General features: G+C 38.3%; 1 protein-coding gene across 3 annotated transcripts in view; it reads left to right on the forward strand.

Moving 5' to 3' along the window:
- BICDL2 (BICD family like cargo adaptor 2) overlaps positions 1-20017 on the forward strand; it is a 192151-nt gene that overhangs the window by 60921 nt on the left and 111213 nt on the right. For all 3 annotated transcript variants that reach the window (XM_053694504.1, XM_053694503.1, XM_053694505.1), the window contains one exon: positions 1268-1414. In XM_053694504.1, coding sequence (XP_053550479.1) covers positions 1268-1414 — 147 coding nt within the window. The remainder of the gene's footprint in view (positions 1-1267; positions 1415-20017) is intronic.

Consider the following 20017-nt stretch of genomic DNA (forward strand, 5'->3'; position numbering starts at 1 on the left):
GAGGGCGCAGAGACAGGCGAGAGGGCGCAGAGACAGGCGAGAGGGCGCAGAGACAGGCGAGAGGGCGCAGAGACAGGCGAGAGGGCGCAGAGACAGGCGAGAGGGCACAGAGACAGGCGAGAGGGCGCAGAGACAGGCGAGAGGGCGCAGAGACAGGCGAGAGGGCGCAGAGACAGGCGAGAGGGCGCAGAGACAGGCGAGAGGGCGCAGAGACAGGCGAGAGGGCGCAGAGACAGGCGAGAGGGCGCAGAGACAGGTGAGAGACTACAGGGTGAGATGAGAGAGTGCAGAGACAGGTGAGAGGGCGCAGAGACAGGTGAGAGACTACAGGGTGAGATGAGAGATTGCAGAGACAGGTGAGAGGGCACAGAGACAGGCGAGAGGGCGCAGAGACAGGTGAGAGACTACAGGGTGAGATGAGAGATTGCAGAGACAGGTGAGAGGGCGCAGAGACAGGTGAGAGACTACAGGGTGAGGTGAGAGAGTGCAGAGACAGATGAGAGCACATGCCTAGAGAGGTGATAGAGTGCAGAGAAAGGCAAGTAACTACAGGGTGAGGTGAGAGAGAATAGAGAGACAGATGAAAGCACATACAAGACAGATGAGAGACTACAGGGTGAGATGAGAGATTGCAGAGACAGGTGAGAGACTGCAGGGTGAGGTGAGCGGGCGCAGAGAGAGGTGAGAGGGCGCAGAGACAGGTGAGAGGGCGCAGAGATAGGTGAGAGGGCGCAGAGACAGATGAGAGGGCACAGAGACTGGTGAGAGCACATACAAGACAGATGAGAGCACATACAAGACAGGTGAGAGACTGCAGGGTGAGGTGAGAGAGTGCAGAGACAGGTGAGAGCACATAGAAGAGAGGTGAGAGACTACAGGGTGAGGTGAGAGAGTTCAGACACAGATGAGAGACTACAGGGTGAGGTGAGAGAGTGCAGGCACAGATGAGAGCACATAGAAGAGAGGTGAGAGACTACAGGGTGAGGTGAAAGAGTGTAGACACAGATGAGAGACTACAGGGTGAGGTGAGAGAGTGCAGGCACAGATGAGAGCACATACAAGAGAGGTGGGAGACTACAGGGTAAGGCGAGAGAGTTCAGAGACGAGCGAGAGCACATGCCATGAAAGGTGAGAGACAGCTTTGCACAAGTCAAGTTAGAACACACCAGAGAGTGCATATATTATAAAAGGCAACACTTTGTATGTTGATATCTTTTGGTGTCAGTTTTTCGCCTGTATTTGTGAGGCTGCTTATTTCTGCCCCCAGAATTCTCTTCTGCTGGAGAAGAAGAGAGAGCTGGAATCTCAGACCAGACAGCTGCGAGAAGAATATGAGAATGCACAAAACATGATGTACAACCAAAAAGAGACTGTCCTGCAGCTGGAAAGACATAAAAGTGGGAATGAAACAAAGGTGAGAGACAAGCTGGCATGAAGACAGGAGGAATAGACAGTCTCTGGGTGTGTCAATACAAACTAAAATATGCCCTCCCTATGTGCCAGTCCTATGATAAATGCTGCCTGGGCCACATGTTCTGATTATAGAGCTGGCACCATCACTATGCCAGTGTGAGACTGTTACCATAGCAATGGGAGAGTTACTAAGTGTGTGAGACTGTTATCATAGAAATGAGAGAGTTACTGAGTGTGTGAGACTGTTATCATAGCAATGAGAGAGTTACTAAGTGTGTGAGACTGTTATCATAGCAAAGAGAGAGTTACTGAGTGTGTGAGACTGTTACCATAGCAATGGGAGAGTTACTAAGTGTGTGAGACTGTTATCATAGAAATGAGAGAGTTACTGAGTGTGTGAGACTGTTATCATAGCAATGAGAGAGTTACTAAGTGTGTGAGACTGTTATCATAGCAAAGAGAGAGTTACTAAGTGTGTGAGACTTATCATAGCAATGAGAGAGTTACTAAGTGTGTGAGACTGTTATCATAGCAATGAGAGAGTTACTAAGTGTGTGAGACTGTTATCATAGAAATGAGAGAGTTACTGAGTGTGTGAGACTGTTATCATAGCAATGAGAGAGTTACTAAGTGTGTGAGACTGTTATCATAGCAAAGAGAGAGTTACTAAGTGTGTGAGACTGTTATCATAGCAATGAGAGAGTTACTAAGTGTGTGAGACTGTTATCATAGCAAAGAGAGAGTTACTAAGTGTGTGAGACTGTTATCATAGCAATGAGAGAGTTACTAAGTGTGTGAGACTGTTATCATAGCAATGAGAGAGTTACTGAGTGTGTGAGACTGTTATCATAGCAAAGAGAGAGTTACTAAGTGTGTGAGACTGTTATCATAGCAATGAGAGAGTTACTGAGTGTGTGAGACTGTTATCATAGCAAAGAGAGAGTTACTAAGTGTGTGAGACTGTTATCATAGCAATGAGAGAGTTACTAAGTGTGTGAGACTGTTATCATAGCAATGAGAGAGTTACTGAGTGTGTGAGACTGTTATCATAGCAAAGAGAGAGTTACTAAGTGTGTGAGACTGTTATCATAGCAAAGAGAGAGTTACTAAGTGTGTGAGACTGTTATCATAGCAAAGAGAGAGTTACTAAGTGTGTGAGACTGTTATCATAGCAATGAGAGAGTTACTAAGTGTGTGAGACTGTTATCATAGCAATGAGAGAGTTACTGAGTGTGTGAGACTGTTATCATAGCAATGAGAGAGTTACTGAGTGTGTGAGACTGTTATCATAGCAAAGAGAGAGTTACTAAGTGTGTGAGACTGTTATCATAGCAAAGAGAGAGTTACTAAGTGTGTGAGACTGTTATCATAGCAATGAGAGAGTTACTGAGTGTGTGAGACTGTTATCATAGCAATGAGAGAGTTACTGAGTGTGTGAGACCGTTATAGAAACATAGATATTGACGGCAGATAAGAGCCATAGGCCCAGCAAGTCTGCCCGATATTACCTAACAGTATAAACTTATCTAGTTCGTAGGATAGCCCTATGCATGTCCCATGCATTTTTAAAGTCCCCCACAGTGTTTGTCGCTACTACCTCTTGAGGAAGTTTATTCAATAAATCAATCACTCTTTCTGTAAAGAATCTTCCTCAAATTACTCCTGAATCTACTACCCTTTAGCTTGAGCTCATGACCCCTTGTTCTTGAATTTTCCATTTTATGTAAAATACCCACAGCCTCAGTTTTACTAAACCCTATAGAAACATTATCATAGAAATGAGAGAGTTACTGAGTGTGTGAGACTGTTATCATAGCAATGAGAGAGTTACTGAGTGTGTGAGACTGTTATCATAGCAATGAGAGAGTTACTGAGTGTGTGAGACTGTTATCATAGTAATGAGAGAGTTACTGAGTGTGTGAGACTGTTATCATAGTAATGAGAGTTACTGAGTGTGTGAGACTGTTATCATAGTAATGAGAGAGTTACTGAGTGTGTGAGACTGTTATCATAGCAACGAGAGAGTTACTAAGTGTATGAGACTTATCATAGTAATGAGAGAGTTACTGAGTATGTGAGACTTATCATAGCAACGAGAGAGTTACTAAGTGTGTGAGACTTATCATAGTAATGAGAGAGTTACTGAGTATGTGAGACTTATCATAGCAACGAGAGAGTTACTAAGTGTGTGAGACTTATCATAGTAATGAGAGAGTTACTGAGTGTGTGAGACTGTTACCATAGCAATGGGAGAGTTACCAAGTGTGTTAGTGACTCTCCCATTGCTATGGTAACAGTCTCACACACTCTAACTCTCTTCTTGCCATGGTAACAGTTTCACACACTCAGTTACTCTCTTATTGCCATGGTAACAGTCTCACACACTCAGTAACTCTCTTATTGCCATGGTAACAGTCTCACACACTCAGTTACTCTCTCATTGTTATGGTAACAACCTGAGTGTGTGAGACTGTTACCATGGCAATAAGAGAGTTACTGAGTGTATGAGACTGTTACCATAGCATTGGGAGAGTCACTAAGTGTGTGAGACCATTACCATGGCAATGAGAGAGTTACTATGCGGCTAGATTACCTGTTTTGCGGTCCATTCCGCACTCTAAAAATGATGTTTTAGTGCGGGATTTTCTATAGCGCCCACCCACATTGCGACTATTAAATAAACCTATTAACCCCTAATTTGCTGCCCCCCCGACATCGCTGACACTAATTAAACCTATTAACCCCTAAACCGCTTGCCTCCCACATCGTAACTAATAAACTAAGCCTATTAACCCCTAAACCGCCGGCCCCCCACATCACAAAACACTCAATTAAACTATTATCCCCTAAACCTAACTACCCCCTAACTTTGAATTACAATTACAATATAACTATCTTCAAATAAATAAATGAAAACTTACCTGTGAAATAAAAAAAAACTAAGTTTAAACTATAAATTAACCTTACATAACTATTTTAATAAGATTAAAAAAAAACTACTAATTAAAAATCCTACATTACATGATTAAAAAAATCTAACACTACGAAAAAATAAAACAAATCTAAGATTACAAAAATAATAAACACTAAGGGGCCTATTTATTATTGTGTGAGCGGACATGATCCGATATTGCGGATCATGTCCGCTGCACATAGATAAATGTCGTCAGCATACGCTCTCAGCATTTATCATTGCACCAGCAGTTCTTGTGAACTGCTGGTGCAATGCCGCCCCCTGCAGATTCGCGGCCAATCAGCCGCTAGCAGGGGGTGTCAATCAACCCGATCGTATTCGATCGGTTTGATTTCTGTCCGCCGCCTCAGAGCAGGCGGACAGCTTATGGAACAGCGGTACAGAGCTTGATAAATATGCCCCATTATTACAAAAAATAAAAAACTCTAAGCTTAGAAAAAATAAAAAAAAATAATAAATGAAATTATCAAACATAAAAACAATTACACCTGATTATAAAAATCAAAAAGCCCCCCAAAATAAAAACACCCCCTAACCTACAATAAACTACCAATAGCCCTTAAAAGGGCTTTTGGAGGGCATTGCCCTAAGTTAAACAGCTCTTTTACCTAGAAAAAAATACAAAGTCCCCCCAACAGTAAAACCCCCCTCCCAACCAACCCCCTAAAATAAAAAAAACTAGTCTAAAAAAATCCTAAGATACCAATTGCCCCTAAAGGGGCATTTGTATGGGGGTTGCCCTTAAAAGGGCATTCAGCTCTTTTACACTGCCCATTAAAGCCCTAATCTAAAAAAATTCTAACACTAACCCCATAAAATCTACTCACGGTTCCTGAAGTCCGGTCATTCATCTTCATCCAAGCGATGACATCTTCATCCACCTCGGGGACATCTTCTATCTTCATCCTGGACCGTGATGACATCCTGCGCAGAGCGATCTCTTCATACAATCACCGCCGTACACTGAATTTGAATGCAAGGTACCCGTTTCAAAATGGCGTACCTTGAATTCCTTTTGGCTGATTTGATTCTTCAAATTCAAATTAGCCAATAGGATGAGAGCTTCTGAAATCCTATTGGCTGTTCAAATCAGCCAATAGGATTTCAGTAGCTTTTATCCTATTGGCTGTTTTGAACAATCAACTCAGGATCAGTAGAGTTTTTATTTCTTTCCTAAGATATGGAGAGTCCACAACGTCATCAATTACTAGTGGGAATATCACTCCTAGCCAGCAGGAGGAGGCAAGGAGTACCACATCAAAGCTGTCAAGTGTCACTCCCCCACCCACAATCCCCAGTAATTCTCTTTGCCTTTGTCGATGGAGGAAGTGAAGTTCTGGTGTCTGAAGAAAATTGGATTTCTTTCGCTACTAGCAAGAATTTTTGGGTCTAGCCGTAATCCACGTTAATCTCTTCAGTAGGGTAGTGGTGGCTTTAATGCAGTTAGGCACTTATGAGGTGGGCTTTGCTGCGTTTTCCTAACATATTTGCTGCCCATGGTATAGAAAGCCAGAGTAGGTTTACTCTGTTCTTTCTTTTTTCCACGGGTCTCTGTAAGGAGTATGTGTCCTTTCATGCCTTGTGAGCTGTCTCCCTGCTGGTCAGCTAGATTGCAAGTAAGTGCTTTTGTCTTCTTGGTAAGAGGCTGACACTTCATAAAAATATTGCTGCAATAATTTCTGGGACTCATTGATCCTTTATAAGGATTTCAGATTGGCAGGTTGTAGGCACTGAAGTGACAGAGACATGAGGGGTTTATTTTTTTCATTGTATGGGAAGGATTAATTTATTTTATTTTTGTACAATTTTGGCTCATATTATGCTTAATAGGGAGTCTGTGTGTGTAAAAGTTTTTTTTTTAATTGAGTTATTGTGCGATACAACATTTGTTACATAACAGCATGTACAAGGATTGCCACTAACTAATACATGTTTTTGAGAAAAACAGAATAAAATGCACCCAAAAGACCATGCCAGACCAATATTGAGGTATAATAAATCACATTTCTCACCGATACTTATCTGTTTAAGAACTCTGAGGTCAATAAATAAAATATTCAGCTAGTATAGTCGGCTATATTATCTCAATGATCAAAGTGCAATGTCACATGCATGACAAAATATGATACCTCGTTTTCTAGAAACCTTAAAATAATCTTTTCTCCCTTATGAAGAAGATCGCCTTATAGGGTGATATCTCACTACAATTTCTGAAAATTGAAAAGAGGGGTAAATTTGTAATAGAGGGGAAATATATCAAGTTAACTATGTAGTTATGATGGTAAAGCAGCGGATGAATACCGCTTGGAAGTTCACCGATTTGGGTGAACGTATGATTAGGTACTGCCTGGTTTCATAAAATGATGATAGAGGAGTTTAATAAATGTCGACGTAGGGGGGTTCTACATGTGTATATTAACGGAGGAGGAGAATGATAAAACAAGTATCACTATCTACATGTGTATATTAACGGAGGAGGAGAATGATACAACAAGTATCACTATCTACATGTGTATATTAACGGAGGAGGAGAATGATACAACAAGTATCACTATCTACATGTGTATATTAACGGAGGAGGAGAATGATACAACAAGTATCACTATCTACATGTGTATATTAACGGAGGAGGAGAATGATAAAACAAGTATCACTATCTACATGTGTATATTAACGGAGGAGGAGAATTATACAAGTATCACTATCTACATGTGTATATTAACGGAGGAGGAGAATGATAAAACAAGTATCACTATCTACATGTGTATATTAACGGAGGAGGAGAATGATACAAGTATCACTATCTACATGTGTATATTAACGGAGGAGGAGAATGATAAAACAAGTATCACTATCTACATGTGTATATTAACGGAGGAGGAGAATGATAAAACAAGTATCACTATCTACATGTGTATATTAACGGAGGAGGAGAATGATAAAACAAGTATCACTATCTACATGTGTATATTAACGGAGGAGGAGAATGATAAAACAAGTATCACTATCTACATGTGTATATTAACGGAGGAGGAGAATGATAAAACAAGTATCACTATCTACATGTGTATATTAACGGAGGAGGAGAATGATACAACAAGTATCACTATCTACATGTGTATATTAACGGAGGAGGAGAATGATACAAGTATCACTATCTACATGTGTATATTAACGGAGGAGGAGAATGATAAAACAAGTATCACTATCTACATGTGTATATTAACGGAGGAGGAGAATGATACAACAAGTATCACTATCTACATGTGTATATTAACGGAGGAGGAGAATGATAAAACAAGTATCACTATCTACATGTGTATATTAACGGAGGAGGAGAATGATACAACAAGTATCACTATCTACATGTGTATATTAACGGAGGAGGAGAATGATAAAACAAGTATCACTATCTACATGTGTATATTAACGGAGGAGGAGAATGATAAAACAAGTATCACTATCTACATGTGTATATTAACGGAGGAGGAGAATGATAAAACAAGTATCACTATCTACATGTGTATATTAACGGAGGAGGAGAATGATAAAACAAGTATCACTATCTACATGTGTATATTAACGGAGGAGGAGAATGATAAAACAAGTATCACTATCTACATGTGTATATTAACGGAGGAGGAGAATGATAAAACAAGTATCACTATCTACATGTGTATATTAACGGAGGAGGAGAATGATAAAACAAGTATCACTATCTACATGTGTATATTAACGGAGGAGGAGAATGATAAAACAAGTATCACTATCTACATGTGTATATTAACGGAGGAGAAGAATGATACAACAAGTATCACTATCTACATGTGTATATTAACGGAGGAGAAGAATGATACAACAAGTATCACTATCTAGATGTCTATATTAACGGAGGAGGAGAATGATAAAACAAGTATCACTATCTACATGTGTATATTAACGGAGGAGGAGAATGATACAACAAGTATCACTATCTACATGTGTATATTAACGGAGGAGGAGAATGATACAAGTATCACTATCTACATGTGTATATTAACGGAGGAGGAGAATGATAAAACAAGTATCACTATCTACATGTGTATATTAACGGAGGAGAAGAATGATACAACAAGTATCACTATCTACATGTGTATATTAATGGAGGAGGAGAATGATAAAACAAGTATCACTATCTAGATGTGTATATTAACGGAGGAGGAGAATGATAAAACAAGTATCACTATCTACATGTGTATATTAACGGAGGAGGAGAATGATAAAACAAGTATCACTATCTACATGTGTATATTAACGGAGGAGGAGAATGATAAAACAAGTATCACTATCTACATGTGTATATTAACGGAGGAGGAGAATGATAAAACAAGTATCACTATCTACATGTGTATATTAACGGAGGAGGAGAATGATAAAACAAGTATCACTATCTAGATGTGTATATTAACGGAGGAGGAGAATGATACAACAAGTATCACTATCTACATGTGTATATTAACGGAGGAGGAGAATGATACAACAAGTATCACTATCTACATGTGTATATTAACGGAGGAGGAGAATGATAAAACAAGTATCACTATCTACATGTGTATATTAACGGAGGAGGAGAATGATAAAACAAGTATCACTATCTACATGTGTATATTAACGGAGGAGAAGAATGATACAACAAGTATCACTATCTACATGTGTATATTAACGGAGGAGGAGAATGATAAAACAAGTATCACTATCTACATGTGTATATTAACGGAGGAGGAGAATGATACAACAAGTATCACTATCTACATGTGTATATTAACGGAGGAGGAGAATGATACAAGTATCACTATCTACATGTGTATATTAACGGAGGAGGAGAATGATAAAACAAGTATCACTATCTACATGTGTATATTAACGGAGGAGAAGAATGATACAACAAGTATCACTATCTACATGTGTATATTAACGGAGGAGGAGAATGATACAACAAGTATCACTATCTACATGTGTATATTAACGGAGGAGGAGAATGATACAAGTATCACTATCTAGATGTGTATATTAACGGAGGAGGAGAATGATAAAACAAGTATCACTATCTACATGTGTATATTAACGGAGGAGGAGAATGATAAAACAAGTATCACTATCTACATGTGTATATTAACGGAGGAGGAGAATGATACAACAAGTATCACTATCTACATGTGTATATTAACGGAGGAGGAGAATGATAAAACAAGTATCACTATCTACATGTGTATATTAATGGAGGAGGAGAATGATAAAACAAGTATCACTATCTAGATGTGTATATTAACGGAGGAGGAGAATGATACAACAAGTATCACTATCTACATGTGTATATTAACGGAGGAGGAGAATGATAAAACAAGTATCACTATCTACATGTGTATATTAACGGAGGAGGAGAATGATAAAACAAGTATCACTATCTACATGTGTATATTAACGGAGGAGGAGAATGATAAAACAAGTATCACTATCTACATGTGTATATTAACGGAGGAGGAGAATGATAAAACAAGTATCACTATCTACATGTGTATATTAACGGAGGAGGAGAATGATAAAACAAGTATCACTATCTAGATGTCTATATTAACGGAGGAGGAGAATGATAAAACAAGTATCACTATCTAGATGTGTATATTAACGGAGGAGAAGAATGATAAAACAAGTATCACTATCTACATGTGTATATTAACGGAGGAGAATGATAAAACAAGTATCACTATCTACATGTGTATATTAACGGAGGAGGAGAATGATAAAACAAGTATCACTATCTACATGTGTATATTAACGGAGGAGGAGAATGATACAACAAGTATCACTATCTACATGTGTATATTAACGGAGGAGAAGAATGATACAACAAGTATCACTATCTACATGTGTATATTAACGGAGGAGGAGAATGATAAAACAAGTATCACTATCTACATGTGTATATTAACGGAGGAGGAGAATGATACAACAAGTATCACTATCTACATGTGTATATTAACGGAGGAGAAGAATGATACAACAAGTATCACTATCTACATGTGTATATTAACGGAGGAGGAGAATGATACAACAAGTATCACTATCTACATGTGTATATTAACGGAGGAGGAGAATGATACAACAAGTATCACTATCTAGATGTCTATATTAACGGAGGAGGAGAATGATACAACAAGTATCACTATCTACATGTGTATATTAACGGAGGAGGAGAATGATAAAACAAGTATCACTATCTACATGTGTATATTAACGGAGGAGGAGAATGATACAACAAGTATCACTATCTACATGTGTATATTAACGGAGGAGTAGAATGATACAACAAGTATCACTATCTACATGTGTATATTAACGGAGGAGGAGAATGATAAAACAAGTATCACTATCTACATGTGTATATTAACGGAGGAGGAGAATGATAAAACAAGTATCACTATCTACATGTGTATATTAACGGAGGAGGAGAATGATACAACAAGTATCACTATCTACATGTGTATATTAACGGAGGAGTAGAATGATACAACAAGTATCACTATCTACATGTGTATATTAACGGAGGAGGAGAATGATAAAACAAGTATCACTATCTACATGTGTATATTAACGGAGGAGTAGAATGATACAACAAGTATCACTATCTACATGTGTATATTAACGGAGGAGGAGAATGATACAACAAGTATCACTATCTACATGTGTATATTAACGGAGGAGGAGAATGATAAAACAAGTATCACTATCTACATGTGTATATTAACGGAGGAGGAGAATGATAAAACAAGTATCACTATCTACATGTGTATATTAACGGAGGAGGAGAATGATACAACAAGTATCACTATCTACATGTGTATATTAACGGAGGAGGAGAATGATAAAACAAGTATCACTATCTACATGTGTATATTAACGGAGGAGGAGAATGATACAACAAGTATCACTATCTACATGTGTATATTAACGGAGGAGGAGAATGATACAAGTATCACTATCTACATGTGTATATTAACGGAGGAGGAGAATGATAAAACAAGTATCACTATCTACATGTGTATATTAACGGAGGAGGAGAATGATAAAACAAGTATCACTATCTACATGTGTATATTAACGGAGGAGGAGAATGATAAAACAAGTATCACTATCTACATGTGTATATTAACGGAGGAGGAGAATGATAAAACAAGTATCACTATCTACATGTGTATATTAACGGAGGAGGAGAATGATAAAACAAGTATCACTATCTACATGTGTATATTAACGGAGGAGGAGAATGATAAAACAAGTATCACTATCTACATGTGTATATTAACGGAGGAGGAGAATGATAAAACAAGTATCACTATCTACATGTGTATATTAACGGAGGAGGAGAATGATACAACAAGTATCACTATCTACATGTGTATATTAACGGAGGAGGAGAATGATAAAACAAGTATCACTATCTACATGTGTATATTAACGGAGGAGGAGAATGATACAACAAGTATCACTATCTACATGTGTATATTAACGGAGGAGGAGAATGATACAACAAGTATCACTATCTACATGTGTATATTAACGGAGGAGGAGAATGATAAAACAAGTATCACTATCTACATGTGTATATTAACGGAGGAGGAGAATGATACAACAAGTATCACTATCTACATGTGTATATTAACGGAGGAGGAGAATGATAAAACAAGTATCACTATCTACATGTGTATATTAACGGAGGAGGAGAATGATAAAACAAGTATCACTATCTACATGTGTATATTAACGGAGGAGGAGAATGATACAACAAGTATCACTATCTAGATGTGTATATTAACGGAGGAGGAGAATGATACAACAAGTATCACTATCTACATGTGTATATTAACGGAGGAGGAGAATGATAAACAAGTATCACTATCTACATGTGTATATTAACGGAGGAGGAGAATGATAAAACAAGTATCACTATCTACATGTGTATATTAACGGAGGAGGAGAATGATACAACAAGTATCACTATCTACATGTGTATATTAACGGAGGAGGAGAATGATAAAACAAGTATCACTATCTACATGTGTATATTAACGGAGGAGGAGAATGATAAAACAAGTATCACTATCTACATGTGTATATTAACGGAGGAGGAGAATGATACAACAAGTATCACTATCTACATGTGTATATTAACGGAGGAGGAGAATTATACAACAAGTATCACTATCTACATGTGTATATTAACGGAGGAGGAGAATGATAAAACAAGTATCACTATCTACATGTCTATATTAACGGAGGAGGAGAATGATAAAACAAGTATCACTATCTACATGTGTATATTAACGGAGGAGGAGAATGATAAAACAAGTATCACTATCTACATGTGTATATTAACGGAGGAGGAGAATGATAAAACAAGTATCACTATCTACATGTGTATATTAACGGAGGAGGAGAATTATACAAGTATCACTATCTACATGTGTATATTAACGGAGGAGGAGAATGATACAACAAGTATCACTATCTACATGTGTATATTAACGGAGGAGGAGAATGATACAACAAGTATCACTATCTACATGTGTATATTAACGGAGGAGGAGAATTATACAAGTATCACTATCTACATGTCTATATTAACGGAGGAGGAGAATGATAAAACAAGTATCACTATCTACATGTGTATATTAACGGAGGAGGAGAATGATAAAACAAGTATCACTATCTACATGTGTATATTAACGGAGGAGGAGAATGATACAACAAGTATCACTATCTACATGTGTATATTAACGGAGGAGTGAATGATACAACAAGTATCACTATCTACATGTGTATATTAACGGAGGAGGAGAATGATACAACAAGTATCACTATCTACATGTGTATATTAACGGAGGAGGAGAATGATACAACAAGTATCACTATCTACATGTGTATATTAACGGAGGAGGAGAATGATACAAAGTATCACTATCTACATGTGTATATTAACGGAGGAGGAGAATGATACAACAAGTATCACTATCTACATGTGTATATTAACGGAGGAGGAGAATGATACAACAAGTATCACTATCTACATGTGTATATTAACGGAGGAGGAGAATGATACAACAAGTATCACTATCTACATGTGTATATTAACGGAGGAGGAGAATGATACAACAAGTATCACTATCTACATGTGTATATTAACGGAGGAGGAGAATTATACAAGTATCACTATCTACATGTGTATATTAACGGAGGAGGAGAATGATAAAACAAGTATCACTATCTACATGTGTATATTAACGGAGGAGGAAGAATGATACAAGTATCACTATCTACATGTGTATATTAACGGAGGAGGAGAATGATACAACAAGTATCACTATCTACATGTGTATATTAACGGAGGAGTAGAATGATAAAACAAGTATCACTATCTACATGTGTATATTAACGGAGGAGAAGAATGATACAACAAGTATCACTATCTAGATGTGTATATTAACGGAGGAGGAGAATGATACAACAAGTATCACTATCTAGATGTGTATATTAACGGAGGAGAAGAATGATACAACAAGTATCACTATCTACATGTGTATATTAACGGAGGAGGAGAATGATAAAACAAGTATCACTATCTACATGTGTATATTAACGGAGGAGGAGAATGATAAAACAAGTATCACTATCTACATGTGTATATTAACGGAGGAGGAGAATTATACAACAAGTATCACTATCTACATGTGTATATTAACGGAGGAGGAGAATGATACAACAAGTATCACTATCTACATGTGTATATTAACGGAGGAGGAGAATGATACAACAAGTATCACTATCTACATGTGTATATTAACGGAGGAGGAGAATGATACAACAAGTATCACTATCTACATGTGTATATTAACGGAGGAGGAGAATGATACAAGTATCACTATCTACATGTGTATATTAACGGAGGAGGAGAATGATACAACAAGTATCACTATCTACATGTGTATATTAACGGAGGAGGAGAATGATACAACAAGTATCACTATCTACATGTGTATATTAACGGAGGAGGAGAATGATACAACAAGTATCACTATCTACATGTGTATATTAACGGAGGAGGAGAATGATACAACAAGTATCACTATCTACATGTGTATATTAACGGAGGAGGAGAATTATACAAGTATCACTATCTACATGTGTATATTAACGGAGGAGGAGAATGATAAAACAAGTATCACTATCTACATGTGTATATTAACGGAGGAGAAGAATGATACAAGTATCACTATCTACATGTGTATATTAACGGAGGAGGAGAATGATACAACAAGTATCACTATCTACATGTGTATATTAACGGAGGAGTAGAATGATAAAACAAGTATCACTATCTACATGTGTATATTAACGGAGGAGAAGAATGATACAACAAGTATCACTATCTAGATGTGTATATTAACGGAGGAGGAGAATGATACAACAAGTATCACTATCTAGATGTGTATATTAACGGAGGAGAAGAATGATACAACAAGTATCACTATCTACATGTGTATATTAACGGAGGAGGAGAATGATAAAACAAGTATCACTATCTACATGTGTATATTAACGGAGGAGGAGAATGATACAACAAGTATCACTATCTACATGTGTATATTAACGGAGGAGGAGAATTATACAACAAGTATCACTATCTACATGTGTATATTAACGGAGGAGGAGAATGATAAAACAAGTATCACTATCTACATGTGTATATTAACGGAGGAGGAGAATGATAAAACAAGTATCACTATCTACATGTCTATATTAACGGAGGAGGAGAATGATACAACAAGTATCACTATCTACATGTGTATATTAACGGAGGAGTAGAATGATAAAACAAGTATCACTATCTACATGTGTATATTAACGGAGGAGGAGAATGATACAACAAGTATCACTATCTACATGTGTATATTAACGGAGGAGTAGAATGATAAAACAAGTATCACTATCTACATGTGTATATTAACGGAGGAGGAGAATTATACAAGTATCACTATCTAGATGTGTATATTAACGGAGGAGGAGAATGATAAAACAAGTATCACTATCTAGATGTGTATATTAACGGAGGAGGAGAATGATAAAACAAGTATCACTATCTACATGTCTATATTAATGGAGGAGGAGAATGATAAAACAAGTATCACTATCTACATGTCTATATTAATGGAGGAGGAGAATGATAAAACAAGTATCACTATCTAGATGTGTATATTAACGGAGGAGGAGAATGATACAACAAGTATCACTATCTACATGTGTATATTAACGGAGGAGGAGAATGATAAAACAAGTATCACTATCTACATGTGTATATTAACGGAGGAGGAGAATGATACAACAAGTATCACTATCTACATGTGTATATTAACGGAGGAGGAGAATGATAAAACAAGTATCACTATCTACATGTGTATATTAACGGAGGAGGAGAATGATAAAACAAGTATCACTATCTAGATGCTACTTAAAGGGATACTGTGGGTTGCTTCATCTTTCAGCTTTGAGTTAACTGCAGGTTTGCAAGTCTCTATAGGTATAAGCTAGGGCATAGATAAATCCATGTAAAGGAATTGCAAAAAAATCTACAAACATTCGGCTAGATTACGAATTGTGCGTTAGGCTTAAAAAGCAGCGTTGGCCGGTCCCAACGCTGCTTTTTAACGCCCGCTGGTATTACGAGTCTTGCAGGTACAGGTGCACCGCTCACTTTTTTTGCCAGACTTGGAAATACCGCAAATCCACTTACGTAAATTGTGTATCCTATTTTTTCAATGGGACTTGCATAGCGCTGGTATTACCTTCATTCAGTCTTAGCCATCGTCAGAAGAGGATGCTCCTCGTTGGATGTCTTGAAGATGGACCCGCTCCACGCCGGATGGATGAAGATAGAAGATGCCGTCTGGATGAAGACTTCTGCCCATCTGGAGGACCACTTCACCCGGCTTGGATGAAGACTTCTCCCGGCTTCGTTGAGGACTTCGGCCCGGTTGGATGAAGACTTCTCCCGGTAAGGTGATCTTCAAGGGGTTAGTGTTAGGTTTTTTAAGGGGGGTATTGGGTGGGTTTTAGAGTAGGGTTGGTTGTGTGGGTGGTGGGTTTTAATGTTGGGGGGGGGAGTTGTACTTTTTTTTTTACAGGTAAAAGAGCTGATTACTTTGGGGCAATGCCCTGCAAAAGGCCCTTTTAAAGGCTATTTGTAATTTAGTGTAGGGTAGGGCTTTTTTATTTTGGGGGGGTGGGCTTTTTTATTTTGTTAGGGGGATTAGATTAGGTGTAATTAGTTTTAAAATCTTGTAATTTGTTTATTATTTTCTGTAATTTAGTGTTTTTTTTACTTTAGATAATTTAATTTAATTGTAGTGTAGAGTTAGGTGTAATTGTAACTTAGGTCAGGTTTTATTTCACAGGTAATTTTGTATTTATTTTAGCTAGGTGGTTATTAAATAGTGAATAACTATTTAATAACTATTGTACCTAGTTAAAATAAATACAAACTTGCCTGTAAAATAAAAATAAACCCTAAGCTAGTTACAATGTAAATATTAGTTATATTGTAGCTAGCTTAGGGTTTATTTTACAGGTAAGTATTTAGTTTTAAATAGGAATAATTGAGTTAATTATAGTAATTTTATTTAGATTTCTTTTAATTATATTTAAGTTAGTGGGTGTTAGGTTTAGGGTTAGACTTAGGTTTAGGGGTTAATAACTTTAATATAGTGTCGGCGACGTTGGGGGCGGCAGATTAGGGGTTAATAAATGTAGGTAGGTAGTAATTTTATTTAGATTTCTTTTAATTATATTTAAGTTAGTGGGTGTTAGGTTTAGGGTTAGACTTAGGTTTAGGGGTTAATAACTTTAATATAGTGTCGGCGATGTTAGGGCCGGCAGATTAGGGGTTAATAATATTTAACTAATGTTTGCGAGGCGGGAGTGCGGCGGTTTAGGGGTTAATATGTTTATTATAGTGGCGACATTGGGGGCAGCAGATTAGGGGTTAATAAATGTAGGTAGGTGGCGGCGATGGGGGCGGCAGATTAGGGGTTAATAAATATAATGTAGGTGTCGGCGATGTTGGGGGCAGCAGATTAGGGGTTCATAAGTATAATGTAGGTGGCGGCGGTGTCCGGAGCGGCAGATTAAGGGTTAATAATATAATGTAGGTTGTGGCGATGTCGGGTCGGCATATTAGCGGTTAATAAGTGTAAGATTAGGGGTGTTTAGACTCGGGGTTCATGTTAGGGTGTTAGGTGTAGACATAAAATGTATTTCGCCATAGGAATCAATGGGGCTGCGTTAAGGAACTTTACGCTGCTTTTTTGCAGGTGTTAGACTTTTTTTCAGTCGGCTCTCCCCGTTGATCCCTATGGGGAAATTGTGCACAAGCATGTTGCACCAGCTCACCGCTAACATAAGCAGCGCTGGTATTGGAGTGTGGTAAGGAGCAAAAATTTACTCAACGCTCACTTCTTGACTGGTTTGTAAAAACCCGTAATACCAGCGCTGTCTGTAAGTGAGCGGTGAGCATAAACTGCTCGTTAGCACCGCACAGCCTCTAACGCAAAACTCATAATCTAGGTGATTGAAAAGAATTGGGACATATATAAACCATTTTTTAGCCCTTAGTGTATACAAGTAGTATGAGTAGTTGTATTTAATAAGAGGAGACATCTAAAATTTACCAGGAACTATTGTAGAAGTATGAAATTACATCTGAGGAAAGGAAAACTCTCTTAAGTATGGCTTGTATCTTCTTATATTAAAGTATTGACGGATCTACAATCAATAGATATGTAAATATTTGCTTGTTCATTGAGCTAGGTCCCACAATCCTGGCATATAAAGTCAGTTACAAAAAAGCTAAGTACTCCCATATAGCAGCTATACATTGAATTATAAGTTCTTACTGCAGTTAGAATAGTATGAAAGCTTTACTTTTAAAATTAGCTTAAAGAGGTAGTATATAAACATATGGGGACTGGGGAGCAGGCAAATCCTACCTTAACAATGTAAACGATAAGTCAGATGCTGCCGCAATTTAACCAAGACAAACCATTACAGACAAGCTGATGCGTAAACACTTTAACTTGTGAAATATATAAACTATCTAGATAATTGGATGGACGTTCACCAACACATGTTATATCAACTGGGTGTATCAAGAGAGAGATCTCTCATTAATAAACGTGTTTTGTAAATCATCCCACTCCTACTCGATATCTATACAGCAAGTCATATGGTGTAAGTTTGGTCCGTCTTGGGTGACAGAGCAAATCTCCCACGTCAGTGGAGTAAGTGATCGTCTCAGCTCACAGCAAAGCAAGAGTCTCCCTGACCAACAAGTCCCCTCACAAGCTACATGTCCCTCTGAAAGAAGGTGAGTAAGCTCCGAGTCTTGTCCCAGGGAGCCGGCCGCATCTCCCCAGCCAGAGACCAGAGGTGAGTAATCAAGCTGTGGACAAGGAACGTAAGAGTCGGAGGTCAAAAGCTGGAGACATTGTAAGCGTGTGGGCAGCAGAGTCTCCCTGCTACTTATCAATGTGGCGGTCATCTGGATATGCTTCAGTGAAACCTCGATGTGGGAGAGTGGGATGCCAACAGGATATAGCATGGTTCCGCCTGCATCGCTACCCCCTACGGCGGGACCCAGAGCCCAACTAGGCCTCTCCACCTGGGGCAGTAAGTGCTGCTGTACTGTGAGTATTTCATCTGTCGGCACCATGATTTCCAAGCTGTTGTTTTCTTGTTGCTTGGCGCCATCTTGTTTATATGTGCCTCTAGCCATAGCGAGGAGATCATTAAACATTCCGTCTATCTTGCTTTCAAGTTCCTTTAGGGAGGTGAAAATTTCTGTATAAAATAACTCCATTGTGTATTGGCAGTGAGATGATCTCTTTTAACCCGGACTACCTGGGAGGGGGGGTTCGTAATGTTGGTAGTAGGAGGCCGGCGTTTCTCTTTACAAAAGTCCAGGCTAGTACTCCAAACAACGCTGGAACATAGCGATATTTATATGCTTCTAATCCGCTAGGCTTTAAAGAGCCAATACAGCATCTTATGAAAGTGAAAACAGTAGGATTCAGAAGATACTTAGTAATATTCTTGTGGTGGTTCCAGAGCTGCTATTCAGTGCGACTTATCATGGCCGCCGGCTAAACACGCCCCGTAAAAGTGGTTTTATACATTTTATTGGCATTCAGTTTGGCAGCTTGAGGGAAAATTCTTAGAGATCGTTTTTCACTTAGATTGTAAAAGCTTTTAGCAGCGCTAGGCTGGGCTTCCGGTTGTGAACGGTCACTGTCAGCTAGGAACGCGCACTTTTGTGTGTGGCGCAGTTCCCTTCAGCTGGTTATGTGACTCCCCTGCGCTTCCGCTCTTTGCATAGGAACGGAGCAGTGGTCCGTGTCAGGAGCCGTTTTCAGAGTCCTTTTCAATCTATGTGCTGTTATCCCGTAGCGTTTTTTCTCTGGAGGTCAGGTAGGAGAACCTCAGTTAATCTGAGGTGTAGAAGCGGCTTTTTCAGAGGGTTAATTTAGTAAACCTGCAGTTTATTTT

This window comes from Bombina bombina, chromosome 11 (assembly GCF_027579735.1).
Source record: "Bombina bombina isolate aBomBom1 chromosome 11, aBomBom1.pri, whole genome shotgun sequence".
Taxonomy (NCBI): domain Eukaryota; kingdom Metazoa; phylum Chordata; class Amphibia; order Anura; family Bombinatoridae; genus Bombina; species Bombina bombina.